This window comes from Hippocampus zosterae, chromosome 2 (genome assembly GCF_025434085.1).
Source record: "Hippocampus zosterae strain Florida chromosome 2, ASM2543408v3, whole genome shotgun sequence".
Lineage (NCBI taxonomy): Eukaryota > Metazoa > Chordata > Actinopteri > Syngnathiformes > Syngnathidae > Hippocampus > Hippocampus zosterae.
The window spans coordinates 31,031,326-31,044,702 of record NC_067452.1 but is presented as its reverse complement, the minus strand read 5'-3'; the positions used below and the strand labels follow the sequence as shown (position 1 = coordinate 31,044,702).

The 13,377-nt window shown below is 40.3% G+C and overlaps 2 protein-coding genes across 7 annotated transcripts in view; one reads left to right on the top strand and one right to left on the bottom strand.

The window, feature by feature from the left end:
• bcas2 (BCAS2 pre-mRNA processing factor) overlaps positions 1 to 5,074 on the top strand; it is a 69,453-nt gene extending 64,379 nt beyond the window's left edge. For 2 of the 4 annotated variants that reach the window (XM_052059836.1, XM_052059834.1), the window contains exons 2-7: positions 2,941 to 3,033; positions 3,120 to 3,190; positions 4,113 to 4,274; positions 4,354 to 4,404; positions 4,487 to 4,567; positions 4,655 to 5,074. In XM_052059836.1, coding sequence (XP_051915796.1) covers positions 3,129 to 3,190; positions 4,113 to 4,274; positions 4,354 to 4,404; positions 4,487 to 4,567; positions 4,655 to 4,781 — 483 coding nt within the window. In that variant the 5' untranslated portion in view covers positions 2,941 to 3,033; positions 3,120 to 3,128 and the 3' untranslated portion in view covers positions 4,782 to 5,074. Of the gene's footprint in view, positions 1 to 1,131; positions 1,334 to 2,940; positions 3,034 to 3,119; positions 3,191 to 4,112; positions 4,275 to 4,353; positions 4,405 to 4,486; positions 4,568 to 4,654 lie in introns of those variants that run through there. The other 2 variants (XM_052059833.1, XM_052059835.1) reach the window with 2 other exon arrangements.
• A 1,089-nt stretch (positions 5,075 to 6,163) lies between these two features.
• otud3 (OTU deubiquitinase 3) lies at positions 6,164 to 11,808 on the bottom strand. Of its 3 annotated transcripts, XM_052059821.1 has the most exons (8): positions 11,681 to 11,808; positions 10,669 to 10,888; positions 9,944 to 10,092; positions 9,215 to 9,327; positions 8,945 to 9,067; positions 8,429 to 8,552; positions 8,230 to 8,296; positions 6,164 to 7,159 (listed from the first exon to the last, which is right to left on the bottom strand). In XM_052059821.1, exons 2-8 carry the CDS (start codon positions 10,872 to 10,874, stop codon positions 7,030 to 7,032), a joined length of 912 nt encoding a protein of 303 aa, XP_051915781.1. In that variant the 5' UTR covers positions 10,875 to 10,888; positions 11,681 to 11,808; the 3' UTR covers positions 6,164 to 7,029. The 3 variants fall into 3 exon arrangements, with proteins under 3 accessions (XP_051915781.1, XP_051915782.1, XP_051915783.1); XM_052059822.1 differs by lacking the exon at positions 8,230 to 8,296 and having other exon boundaries at positions 6,379 to 7,159; XM_052059823.1 differs by lacking the exons at positions 8,230 to 8,296; positions 8,429 to 8,552 and having other exon boundaries at positions 6,379 to 7,159.
• Between the last annotated feature and the right edge of the window lie 1,569 nt (positions 11,809 to 13,377).

Genomic DNA, 13,377 nt, shown 5'->3' with positions numbered 1-13,377 from the left:
TTGATTTAAATACATTGTTAAATCGTGCATAAATCTACAGTATACGCGTAATAGCTGTAAACACAAAGCCTCTTAATTGGCTGTATCCTTCACATGTGACTATTGCTTCGGTCTTGCATACCCGACTCACAAATGCGTGCGGCGATTTGCAAATTCGTGTCTGGAGCAGTGTGTGAGCCTCCGCAGCTTCATATTCACACCACACCAGCATGTCCACGAAAGACTGAACTATTTACTGTCAGGTGATTGAATACAGCGTAGCATATAAGAGCACATGAAAAGAAATAAAATGAAAATCACTGCTTTTTGTATAACAAAACAAATATAATCACAATCCAATTATTCACACGCATAAAAAAGTGGACGCGATGTTTCTTCTTTTAATTGATTTTGCAGGTATTTTGCATTATTCTAGATTTTTCCCATTGAGAATTAGGGTAACTAAAGAAAGGTTGAAATAACAATAAAAATGGATGGATGAAAAGGACATTGGATTGGATACAACTTTATTATCAAATGTGCATGAGCACGATGGACGATCAAATCCTCAAGTACCGAGTTTGTGGGTTTGAATCTGGGATTGGTCTTTTGTGTGGAGTTTGCATGTTCTCCCCATGCTTGCACATGCTTCCTCCTACGCTCCAAAAGCATGTGTGCTAGGTCCAATGAAGACTCTGAAGGCGTGGATACCTGTTAGTAGTTGCTCCCCCAGCTGAGACCAATCATTTGGAGTCGAATTCATTTGAGACAGTGTTGTCCTTTATTACGTTGGAGAGGAAGCACCTTTTCATTGGTCCTTGGCATGATGATATAACTTTCCCACGGAAGGCCCATGGAACACAGATGACAGCGGAGTGAAAGCGAAGGGGAATGGAATAGAGTACCTGTGTATTATACAATATACTAAAGGGAAGAAGCACTGCTGCGTGATCGGATGAGATTTCCATTTATCTATCCATATGATACGGATTGAAACTGAATAGGAAGGGTGTGTTTATACCGTGTATGTGTACAGTGTGTGTGTTCCGTCACTTGGGTCGTGAAAATGCTGCCAGCATAACCTGCCATGTCTCTTTGCGTGTCCTATGCAGTAGGTGGCGGCATGCACCAGAGATGTAATCCACCAGTAAATGAAAAGACGTTGACGAAGAAGAAAGAACCGGAAGTATTAAGACGTCAAAAAATTGGCGTAGTTCAACAAGATACTTATTGCTAATTGAACAGTTTTGTCTCGATTAACATGTCTGGAACTGCCTCAGTTGCGGGTGAAGTGTTTGTTGATGCATTACCTTATTTTGACCAAGGTTACGATGCTGCCGGTGTCAGAGAAGCCGTGAGTAAAGTCTGGTGTAATGTAAACGAAGAGCAACTATGAGCATGTGCTAAGATGAGCATGTGCTAAGGTAGCTATTATTCGAGTTTCATTAATGTACTCCATAGCTTTTGATCCCGTCAAGCAGTTAAATATGATGAGTTATTCAACCGGCGACTGCAGCAACATCTACGTGCTGCATGCAAATTATCAGATCGAGGTGATCAAGGGGATTCCACTGTACGTCATATGTAATAATAAGTTAAGAAAACCTTTATTTGTCTCACAATGGGGAAATTCTCAATTTAGTCACGGAAACCCCGTTTTTAACCAACCGTAGTGTGATTTTCTGAGAGGAGCTCAAACACACTTCGCGATCACACAAAAATCGGGTGACGAGTAATGGCGGAACCGGATCCATTGTCGCATGCTAAACTCAATTTTATTTAACCATACTGTTTTAGTTAAATGAAACATAACTGATATTTATTATAGAATTACTGAACGAAGACATTTAAAATAATGCATTAATAACATAAAAATAGTAAACACCATCCAACACTAACACAAAAGCCATAGAATTTAAATATACCTACAGCATATGATAGGACCGAACCATGTGACCTCAAAATTGTGCTTTCCCAAAAAAATCTAATACCGGATTGTAATGGCTGTGTTTCTTTTTAGCATAGAGAAAAGGCGAATCTCTTGAATTAAATCACTATTTCTTTGCCCCAAAAGCCATTATTCCAAATTAGTATGGTTTTGGCCCCCAACTCCCCATCTTCCATTACCTTTCACACAGAAGAAACATGTATGTTTTTTTAAGAGAATCCGTAACTGCTTTTCTAAAATGGAATGGTATATCAGTGAGGCAAGGTGACCATTTGTACCTTGTAGCACAACATTTTCAAACATGTTGATGAATTACTGTTTTTGCAACGTACCAATTAACATCACTTCTTGGAAATTGAAATGTTCAGCATTATTGAATTGATGATTTATTGACACAAAATAATAGCAGGAATGGACTCTATGCACTCGGCACTCATTCTTTCAGTGTAAAGTGGCATATACTGTATACATAATGACAATTATGGGAAACATGTTAAAAACTCAAAACCGAGTTGACATTTAACATTCCGACACACTGCACTGTTGGTTGGAGGAGCTATCGCCCTCAAAAATTCTGAAAAGTTCAATCTACAGAATATAGTGTGCCTATTACACAACCCCGTTTTACCACACTTTACATTCTTTCAGATGGCATCCCGGTAGCTTACAACTTTTTGAAAAATAGATGTGTTGGATAAGACACTTAAAATAGTGACAACACTGACTACTTTTTTCAACCGGCTCCTTTGTTCCTCGGAATATTCTCATTCATTTAGGCAACTTCCCCAAAGTGGACATCAAAGTCCAATAAATGAAGTGGACACGTGTCACCGATAGGGTCTTTTCCTTTAAATGTGTTCAGAGCCCTAGCTCCTCTGTTCACAGCCATGTTTTGTAAGCAATGTACATCAAACTGCACATGCAACAAAACAAAATCAGACAGATACTTGAATCAATAAATCAATTCATCACCCAAACTTAATTTAATCTAAAATGTTATTTGTGTTTCTCAGGCTGCAGCATTAGTAGAGGAGGAGACCAGAAGATACAGACCAACCAAGAACTACCTGAGCTACCTGCCAACTCCTGACTTTTCTGCTTTTGAGGTGACAAAACACCCTAGGTCCCGAAAATCATCTTTTGAGCTTCCGCAGTGCCAAAAATACCAACCTGGCCTTTCCTCATGCTCTAGACAGAAATTATGAAGAATGAATTTGATCGCCTTGCAGCACGACAACCAATGGACCTCCTTAGCATGAAGAGGTAAGTTTTGCACTGTTGTGGTTAAAAAAAAAAAAACTTTCTCTGACAAACAATACCTGGATTAAATTTTTGAAGACGATGTAACTTTCGCCGTTTTTTATTTATTAATTTTTTAAAAATCTTCACCAAGAGGTTAAACTATCAACATGGTGACAAAGATGTATACCCACATTTCTGGCCAATAGGAGGACTCTTAAGTTCCAAAATTAGTTGCTGTAGTTTACTGGTGCGATGGTGCAATTAACAGAGGCAGCTATCCAAAATACCGTGGTGTGCCGCCGTTGTCCCGGTAAGATAAAGCACCCCAGTAGACCTACTGATGTGATGGCCATGTTGGGACGGACAACTTTCATCAGAAGTAATGGCAAGCATGGGCATTAGCTTCACTCAAAAGGAGCATCTCGTATCTACATATTTATATTTATGGTTTTGTTTCATGGCGCGAGATCTTCTCTCAGACATGATATTTTTTGGTATAGTACACAGTTGATGTTGTTGGTTTTTTTAATTTATTTTTTTTGTCGGTTGAGGTCTTATAAATGGCATCAAATCCCAAGATGATAAAAAGGTAGTGAGCTAATGTAGCACCTCATTAACATGAGCAGCTGCATGCCATATCCCCCCATCAGCAAGGTAACAATTTTTTAAAACAATTTGAAGCATTCATGTGCATATATTTACCATAATTATATACCGCACTAGGTGTTTTTAGGCCACAAATGAAATAGCAATCATTTTGTACTGGACTTGGTGTTTTGAGGCCATTAAAAAAAGTGCTGCCCACGATTTTAGCAGACAGAATTTCTAGATGAAGTTTGATGGGATTTCATATTTAAACCCCTGTCCCCATCACTGAGACGAGCAAAAGCAGAAGAAACCATTCATAGACTTTTCATGAAGTGACGTCACCATTCCTCTGAAGGTATGAGCTGCCAGCGCCCCCTTCAGGTCAAAAGAATGACATTACAGCTTGGCAGGAGTGTGTGAACAACTCCATGGCCCAGTTAGAGCACCAGGCCATTCGCATCGAGAACCTGGAGCTCATGTCACAGTACGGAACCAACGCTTGGAAAGTCTACAACGAGTACGTATGGGTAACCGCGTCCTGTTGAAAAATTTGGGCTTCAATTTAACCAGGACGTTTCTCATTTTTCCTCCTGCAGTAACCTAGCCTTCATGATCGAGGTGGCTCAAAAGGAACTGCAGAAATTCAGGTGAAGTCACCTGAAAAAGATCTCTCTGGTGAAGATAAATGAACATGTGTGTTTATCAGTTCATGTAACTTCTGTCACGCAGGAAACAAATTCAAGATTTGAATTGGCAGCGTAAAAATGACCAGTTAGCCGGAGGAGCCAAACTGCGAGAACTGGAGTCGAAGTATGTGACAAGCTGCACGTCTTTCATTGAATTTTATTCGTTTATATTCGGTAGGCTAACTTTTGGTGCATTTTCTCTTCCTAACAGTTGGGTATCGCTGGTCAGCAAGAACTATGAGATTGAGCGGGCCATCATACATCTAGAAAACGAAATCGGTCAGCTCAGACAGCAGCAGGGCGACGAGAACAAGGAAAACATTCGGCAGGATTTCTGACCTACAAAACGTATTCATTTTGTCAGATGCGTCCTTTTTTGTATTTTTTTTAATAAAGACAAAAGAAAGTCAAAATGGAGGAAAGCCAACATTTGGAAAGGTGTCTTTGAGAACAGACCAAGGAGGGACCTTCACGATGCTGAATGACTTCCTATTTTCAGCCAAGAGCAGATTTGAAGTATGACGCTGGACCTGATTGATTGTTTCTTGTCACTTTGTCTTTTATCACCAGCGCTCTTCATCAGCTCAATTTTTTGGGGGCATTTTAATAAAGTCAACATTTATTTCCTAAAGTGGCATTTTTTCATTTTATTATCCCAAACTTTAGTTTGGTTTCCTTTGTTATTTTAAGTAAATGACATTTGTCGACTGTTTATCTGAAGACAGATAATAATTGTAACTATCCATGGTAGGAAACAAATATCAATATGCAACATGTGATATCTATAACTCTGTGAGTGTTTACATTTTCAACTTGTCACTTCTTCAACATTCCTAGGAAATCACAACATCCGATCACTGGGGATCAATTTTTAGAACGTTTGAATGCAAGTCGTCTTAGATTCCATTTTCCTGACATTCCAAATTGTGTCGATGTATTTGACCTGATCCAGACTCCACTTGCTATTCTTGGTCAATCTTCTGTGCTGGTGGCAAATTAGATTAGCTGAGTGGGGCGACAAGGTTTAACGTCACCTCTCAGTCCAATGACTCTTATCTCCAATGACATGAAACTGGCATGGTTCCTCTAAGAGTCGATACTTTCTAATTAGGTAATGTTTCCGGAATAATGGGATAAGTGAGTTATGTTGTTTCATCACAAGGGGGGGGGGGGGGGGGTTCCATGTCCTCCGTTTCATTACACTTGACAACCATGCAGTTACAACACCGCAGTCGCCACAACCCTAATTATGGGTTTGTGGGCATAATGCAATTTAAAAAACAGATTTTAAATAATATATAAATATTAGTTTGATCATTGCATCAATATATTTTCATAATTTTAATGTCCTGATTGAAGAAAGGTAATTATGAAAATGAAAACATTGATGGCTACCGGTAATTTCTTTTAGAGCCAAAGGCACTGCATGATCAACCACGTCTACTTCTTTGTGTGAACATGCAAGTTACTCTACCTTAAATTATTCATTGCAGTCATTAGGGCCCAATTAAGAAAATATTCTAAATTGCAGAATTGTAGATGTGGCTGTCCTTAAAAATGGAAAATTCATTTTGCCATTCAGCTCCTTTTTGAGAACAAGTTGTGAACAAAGTAGAGAAACATTTTCGGGTTGAGAAAATTAAGATCGCCTGTAAAGGTTGTGAATTTTATGTTCATTCTAACATAAAATTCGTGGCAATGATGAAAAGCTGTGGGCCCATTACTGGTTGAAGGTCTCATCTTGCAAATGTTATATGACCAAACGCAGACTACAAGTGAGTTGTGACAGTCGTTACCCTAGCCCGAGCAGGTGGCAAAATGGCCACCCGATGAAAACGGTTGGATTTTTCTGCATAATACAAATTCCACAAACACAATGTCATGTTTAGACTGCTGCTGGCACATAAAATATACTACCTTAAAGGATTTTTAAAAAACTTGATTTCCCCATTAACACACACCCTATCTCTAAAAATGCCATTGTAGCGTTAATAAAGGGCAAACACTCTTGGGTCTACACCCTTTATTTTTTTTTCAACATTTGGCAACCATTTGGTAATGCTCAGTTGTGTTGCTGTGAACTGTGAACAAAATAAGATCGTATAAATTAATAATGTATGACATAGATTATATAGAATATACAGTCTGCATTTTGAGTACTTTTGACAAGGAGCATCACAATTTGTGGTCCGACTCTTGCTTTTTACTCCTTTGCTCAGATGAAACAAACAATGATCCAGAGAATCAAAATTAAGTCAGTCTGGCAGATTAAGCCCCCCAAATCTTTCATTAAATAATCGTGTGTTAACTGTAACCACACACCTGCGCACACACAAACGCTAACAAAATCAGGGATTGAACTTGACGAAAACACAAGGAACTCTCAAAAATGAGGTCTGTCCTGGTGTGTCTTTTCCGATGCTCCCTCCACGTGTCCAGGCACCCTTAACGTTTGTGGAAAAATCACCCACTGGGACTCCGTATCAAATTTGACTGTGCAAATCCTTGTGGAAAAACATCTTTCACCAGCAGTTTTTTTTTGGTCCACGTGACAGTCTCATATACTGAGTGTGTTTAAAGCTGGTATCAAAGTGACAGCCTCTGGTAGATTCTTGTTCTGATCCACTCTGTTGTTGAGGACTTTGAGTCGATTTCGCTCCTCTTGATGTTTTTTCTTCTTTTGTTTTTTCTCCTCTTTTTTCTGCTTGTTGGGCACCTGACGATGACAGACAACACTCGGTTCAATCGTTTTTAAGTCAGTAATGTTCGTCTTATAGTACAGTGGAAGTAGTTGGCAATACAGCCTGCCGCACGCAAACACACACACACACTAAGACCTCAAGCCAAGGACTTGAAAATCCCAATGTCAAGTCTGTACAGCAATACATCATGTCAAATAATACTCGTGTTCCCTCACACTTAACTGACAGGACTAAAAAATATTTCGTCCATGTTTCTCTGACCTCCTTTTCATTCATGTATTCTTGTTTAAACCTGTTTACCGTGAACTCAGTTCATTGGACCTCCATCCCTTGGATCCAGATTGTGGCCAGCAAGACAGTATATTTTCTTCAATACTTACCAAAACTTGTACGCAAGGTTTGTTTAATAAACTATTGTATCTGCATTAGGTTTATTTATGGCAAAACTGTCTAAATCGTTAGTCAGTTCTGTTGAATGTTCTTCTTTGAAGATGAAATATATAGTGTTGATAGTGTTTAAAAGCCCCTCCCTTAAACCCTCCCCCCCCAAAATCACTGTATTTGTTAAAACTGTCAGAATGACCTTACAGTAGTATAAGATTAAAATGATTTGTGGGGAAAAAGAAAAGTCTGCTTTCTCTGGTCCATCTTGTGACTCTAAATTGATGTGCAAGAAAACGACCGCACTTGATGGGGAAAAACAACGAATCAGAGACAGAGGGTGCGGCTCACCATGTGTCAATCATTTCTCGTGCACTCGCAAGCACACCCTTGTATGCTCACGCTGACCTGTTATAGCTTCAGCTGCGACTAACGGTGGCTTGTTTACAGTCCTCATGCTAAGGCTGCTATTTTCCTGAATATGTCTCCGGCCATTTCTCAATTTCAAGAACGCAGAATATGGTCAGTCTGGTGAACTTGCAAAGTATGGTCTTCCGAAGAACGCTAGTTGCTCCGTAATTGGAACGGCTGTGTACTTATGAACTTTGCGCACCCAATGTTTTTTTTTTGTAAAGACTTTGTCCCTAAATGTTTTGCAAAAACAAATATATTTGGTTTGTCGCAGACTGAGCTGTGTCCCTACCAATTTATGGTGGCTGCATTCAGGTGGAACAGGTTCTCCTCATCAACTGAAGAAGACACTAATGTTCCTGGTATTGTAGAACAGACTTCAAAAAGTGTTTACTCAGTATTTCTTGCATCTTTCTCATTCTTAATGGTTGTCCGTCATTTGCAAATGTTCTCTGCAGCCAACGAGACAAACATACAGTAATCTCTCTGACCCTGCATTCCTCGGTTCTCGATGGAGGCTAGTATCACATTGCCGGATTCTGGGGATGTTGGTGAAGGTTTTTCTTGTCTGCCTCTCTGACCATCCCCGAATTTCCACTGCTGCGGCTGCAAGTTCTGCGAGCAGCATAAGTAAAACCACATCAGCACCATACCGATTAAATTTGCTCCACACATTTTTAACGCCTTGGATGATATTTAGAATTCGGAACATCTCACACGACGGGGGGTTGGGTATAATCGCCATGTGTGCTTAGTATTCTGAACGTGAGTGATTCGCTTGATATGGCCGGCACACATAGCGATATTTCCTCCGACAATCGTGAGTCACCTGCCGAAAAACAGGTGTCGGGGTTAAGTACCAAGACTGAGGGACGATGGTGCAACAGGGCATCCAGACTCAGGGAGGGAAAAAAACGGATGCAAGGCTGTTTATAAGGGAGGCGGTGTGTGCCCGCTGTGTTTGGGAGTGCAATATTAATCACGGTACACTTAAATCCAATATATACCTGAATGCGTAGCCGACCATGGCTCTCTGAGTTGTCGCCGATGCGCCTCACGCTGTCGTAATGATCCCCGTAGCGGTACGCAATGTGTAGTTCTCTACACATCTGCTTCTCTGTACCATTTATCTGACAGCCCCAAAAAAATTATAATACATTTAAAAAAAATTAGAATACATTTAAAAAAAATAACCGAAATAGTTAAGATAGTCTGTTGACATGACATATGGTTGTTAAAAAAAGTTGAAAAGTAAGTAAATAAAGTCATGGCCTCACCTCCCAAAGTGGTGTGTTCAGCTGATGGATGACCACTTTCACCTGCTGACTGCGAGCAAAAGCCACGATTGCGTCATTGCCTGCAAATGTTCCAGGCTGCGCCAGGTTGGATACTATGCATAAAAAGGAACAAATGTGTATATATACATTTTGTCTTTTCATATCACGCATATCACGTAAGGTTTGGGATGCAAAATTGGTTGTGAGTTAATTTTTATTCAGTTGCCGATCAAAGCAAACACACTGCAAAAGCCATTTTTATGATCATCACAGAGGAACTCACTGAATTTCAAAAGGCTTTGTTGCAATAATCATGAGGCTTATCGCAGTTATTTATTTTGTTTTCTGTATCATGATAACGTTAGGGTGACGTGATCTATTTTAGTGATCTTTTTGTGTCTCAGAGAGGAACGAAATGTCTACCTTCGGTCTTATACCACGTCTACCTTACAGTTAAAGGTTCTGTGTGTTTGCTTTTGTGCTTCGGTGGGTTTTCCCAAGAGTCCTCCAAATTCCTCCCACATTCCAAAAGACACATTTTAGCTCAATGAAGATAATTGCGCATCAGTCTGAATGTGATTATGAATAACTGCTTGTCTCTATGTGCACTGCGATTCACTGGAGAAGTCCAGGGTGTACCCCTCTTGCTGGGTATTGAGCATCCTGAGTTTGGGAAACCCTGACTGAACATACAATGCAGCAATGTTAATGATGGGGTCATATTCTTACAGTGCTCTGTGAAGGGAATATCATCCTCAACAAAAGGTTCGAAATCTTGTCGATGGGACATCATGTACTGAACAGTCTCCTGACGTAGCTCCAGATGAGATCGTGAGTGACCCTCTAACTGGTCTCCGAGAGCTCTGAATAAGCAGTTCCTGCAGGAAGCATTTTGACAAAGTAAGAAATAGAAAAGTACAGATGCAGAGGTAAACAATACACAATTGTTGTATTCATCGTGATTTTAAATTCAATCACAAAATATCCTGGATTTTGAGAAAGAGAATTTTGAGATGTGGTCGTTTTGATTGACAAGTGTGCTCAATCAACAAATTAAACTCATATGTCAAGACAGCATTCTGTTTTCAGATGCAGGGATTAGAAATAAAACGTAGTCAGACAAATGAATTTCAAAAGGTTCAGATACTTGAGAAATCTACTGATAAAGTACTTCCTGCCACTGGTGGTCAGACAGAGCTGGAGATGATGCGGTGAAGGAACACAGGCCCCCCAACTTCTCCCCGACCCACAGCTCTGGTGTTCTTGAGCTAGACAGATACCCTGAACTGCACCCCGAGTGTTAAATCACACCATGTTCCAGTGTGTGCGACAATTCGTGTATGTTCGCTCAATATGGTGATGGGAATTTAACACATCACAAGAATGAGTAGGAAGAGGAACATGTTCATAACAATAAAGATAATTCTTTCTCTTTTAAGTATTCAGTGACTTACCCATCACCGGGGACCTCTCTCAGCTTCAGCCCCATTGCCTGCAGCTGAGTGGAGAAACTGAGAAACTCTGCTCCTTCATCGTCATCCTGAGGATGATTCTTACGGGCCTTGGCGAGGGCCCTACGTGCTGCACGCTCGTCTCTCTTACGTTCCAGTTCATTCTTCTTGTTGCTCCGTGAAAGCTTGGCTGTGTGTTTTGTAGACATGTTATGTAACAGCCCTGCAAAACCAGTCACAGAATTACAGAAATCAAGGTGAGGCAACAAGCAATGAAAAACAAACTGATTGCTGAGACTAACTCCAAACAAATGACATTCATCTCTATAACGTAATTAATTTTAGTTTGTACTTGATTCTTAAAAAAACGTTCAGTGTAATAACTGATATAAGAAAAGGAAATCATAATAATAGAAGATTAAAATGATTCAAAGATGTGAACTATACTCCCTTGAACAGAATAACTGTTGAATGAAGACTGAATTCTTTCTTTCTTACTATTTTATTTACCTTATTTTCTGTCAAATTATTACTGTATGTTTTATGTTCAATAAACAAACCAAACCAAATATCGAACAAACCACACATCAAAAGAAAATAATACAACAACCATAAAAGTGACTAGAATTCAAAAGAATTCCTTCCAGCTATATTCATGCGGGGAGGTGGTTTGCTTCCATTTATTTCTTGAGTATGACAAGAAACGGAAGCAATTTGTTGAAAGCACTAAATACAACTCTGATTACCTCAATAGTAATCTTTTTCAACAAGCGTAACAATTACTTAAGTAGCACGGACATTTCGTTCAATAGCTATAACGCCACAGGGGTTGATTGTAAAAGAAAATTGATAGTGTTGGGGAAAGTCATGTGTTCAAATTTATCAACTTTCACATCTATGCTAGCACCTAGCACATGACAGCTCGTTATTACGTAAAAAATCACCGCAAAGCCACCTTACTCCGGAAGACGGACAAATGGAGGTTTAAACACAGTTTGTAAGTGTTGTAACTTACTTTAACTCGATTAAGTTGAAAAGTGCGTTTGAGTTCAGAGTAATATGATTGTCCTGCTACGTCACTCCAAATGGTTGTTTGCTTCCGCATACGTCACCCGGAAGTAGTGTAAATCCGAAACTTTCACTGCAAGGTAAAATAAATAAATACTGTCTTCAAATTCAACAAAACTCCAAATGTTGTAACTTTATCATCAGTACAATTGGACAATTACAATTTCCGTTATCTCTTTTGTTATATCCGATGTGATCTTCATATTCAATTTGCAGACACTGACCCAAAAATGACACACCAGCCAATGTTTTAAGCAGGTGTAAAAAAAATAAAAAAGCATTCCACCTGCTGCTGGTCTCAGCTCTTCGCAAAGCTACTCATCTTTTCCTGATGACTCCACACAGTTGGACAATGTGATGTGGAGGAGGCGTGGGATGAGAAGCAGTCCACTGAATGTTTGCTAAATCAAATTCCCAGTGAGACAAGAGCATAAAAATTGCATCAGTAGAAGGATGCAGTACATACCTGTACAACTACACACGTAAGTGAGTGTTCTAAAGGAGCATTGCTTGGAAGCAGCTGTCATGGCTTCAAGGCTACCGATACATGTGCTGCAATCAGCAGTGGCCACCTGAGTGGAAGAGAAGAGCAGTCAGCCATGTGGGCAACTCATCGTTACATTTGTCCGTATACATGACGCATGAGTGAGCCTTGAAATAACCGCTTGAAAGCTTGAGAGGTTTATGTATCATGAACATGACTGTATAGCACATAAACTCTCATTTTACAGGCCTCTCTAGTAAGTAAAGTCAAAAGAGTGAATAGATTTGACTGTTGATATATGACAATAAATGACACAAAAAGGCTTGAAACTTACAGCGGGGTGGAATTTGTTTCACTAAAGTCTAAGCAGGGGTGGGCAATTATTTTCCCGTGGGGGCCAAATGAGAAGCAGAAAATATTGTGGAGGGCCGGGCCAAAGTTAGAAATAGAAAATAAAGAAGATAGCACAATGTCTTTGTATGCCAGTAATAATGTAATATAACTCCTCCACCATCACACTCAGCACCGGTTCTCCTCAAGGATGTGTACTGAGCCCCTTGTTGTTCACGTTCTACACATTTGACTGCTCTCTGACTCTTATTAGCGGTCCAGTTTGCGGAAAGTTTCAGAATCGGACTGAGTAAGAATCGCTTCCTTGTTTTTCAAAGTCTTGTAGATTTGAGTCTTTCCGACTCCAGGCGTCTCATGAATGTTTCGTACTTTGTTACCTGCTTCGTTTAACCAAATACATATAACTTTCCCGGGCGGCCCGGTAGTCCAGTGGTTAGCATGTCGGCTTCGCAGTGCAGAGGTACCGGGTTCGATTCCAGCTCCGGCCTCCCTGTGTGGAGTTTGCATGTTCTCCCCGGGCCTGCGTGGGTTTTCTCCGGGTGCTCCGGTTTCCTCCCACATTCTAAAAACATGCGTGGCAGGCTGATTGAACACTCTAAATTGTCCCTAGGTGTGAGTGTGGGTGCGAATGGTTGTTCGTTTCTGTGTGCCCTGCGATTGGCTGGCAACCGATTCAAGGTGTCCCCCGCCTACTGCCCGAAGACAGCTGGGATAGGCTCTAGCACCCCCCGTGACCCTAGTGAGGATCAAGCGGCTCGGAAGATGAATGAATGAATGAATATCACTTTCCCTTCCATGGTTATTACTCT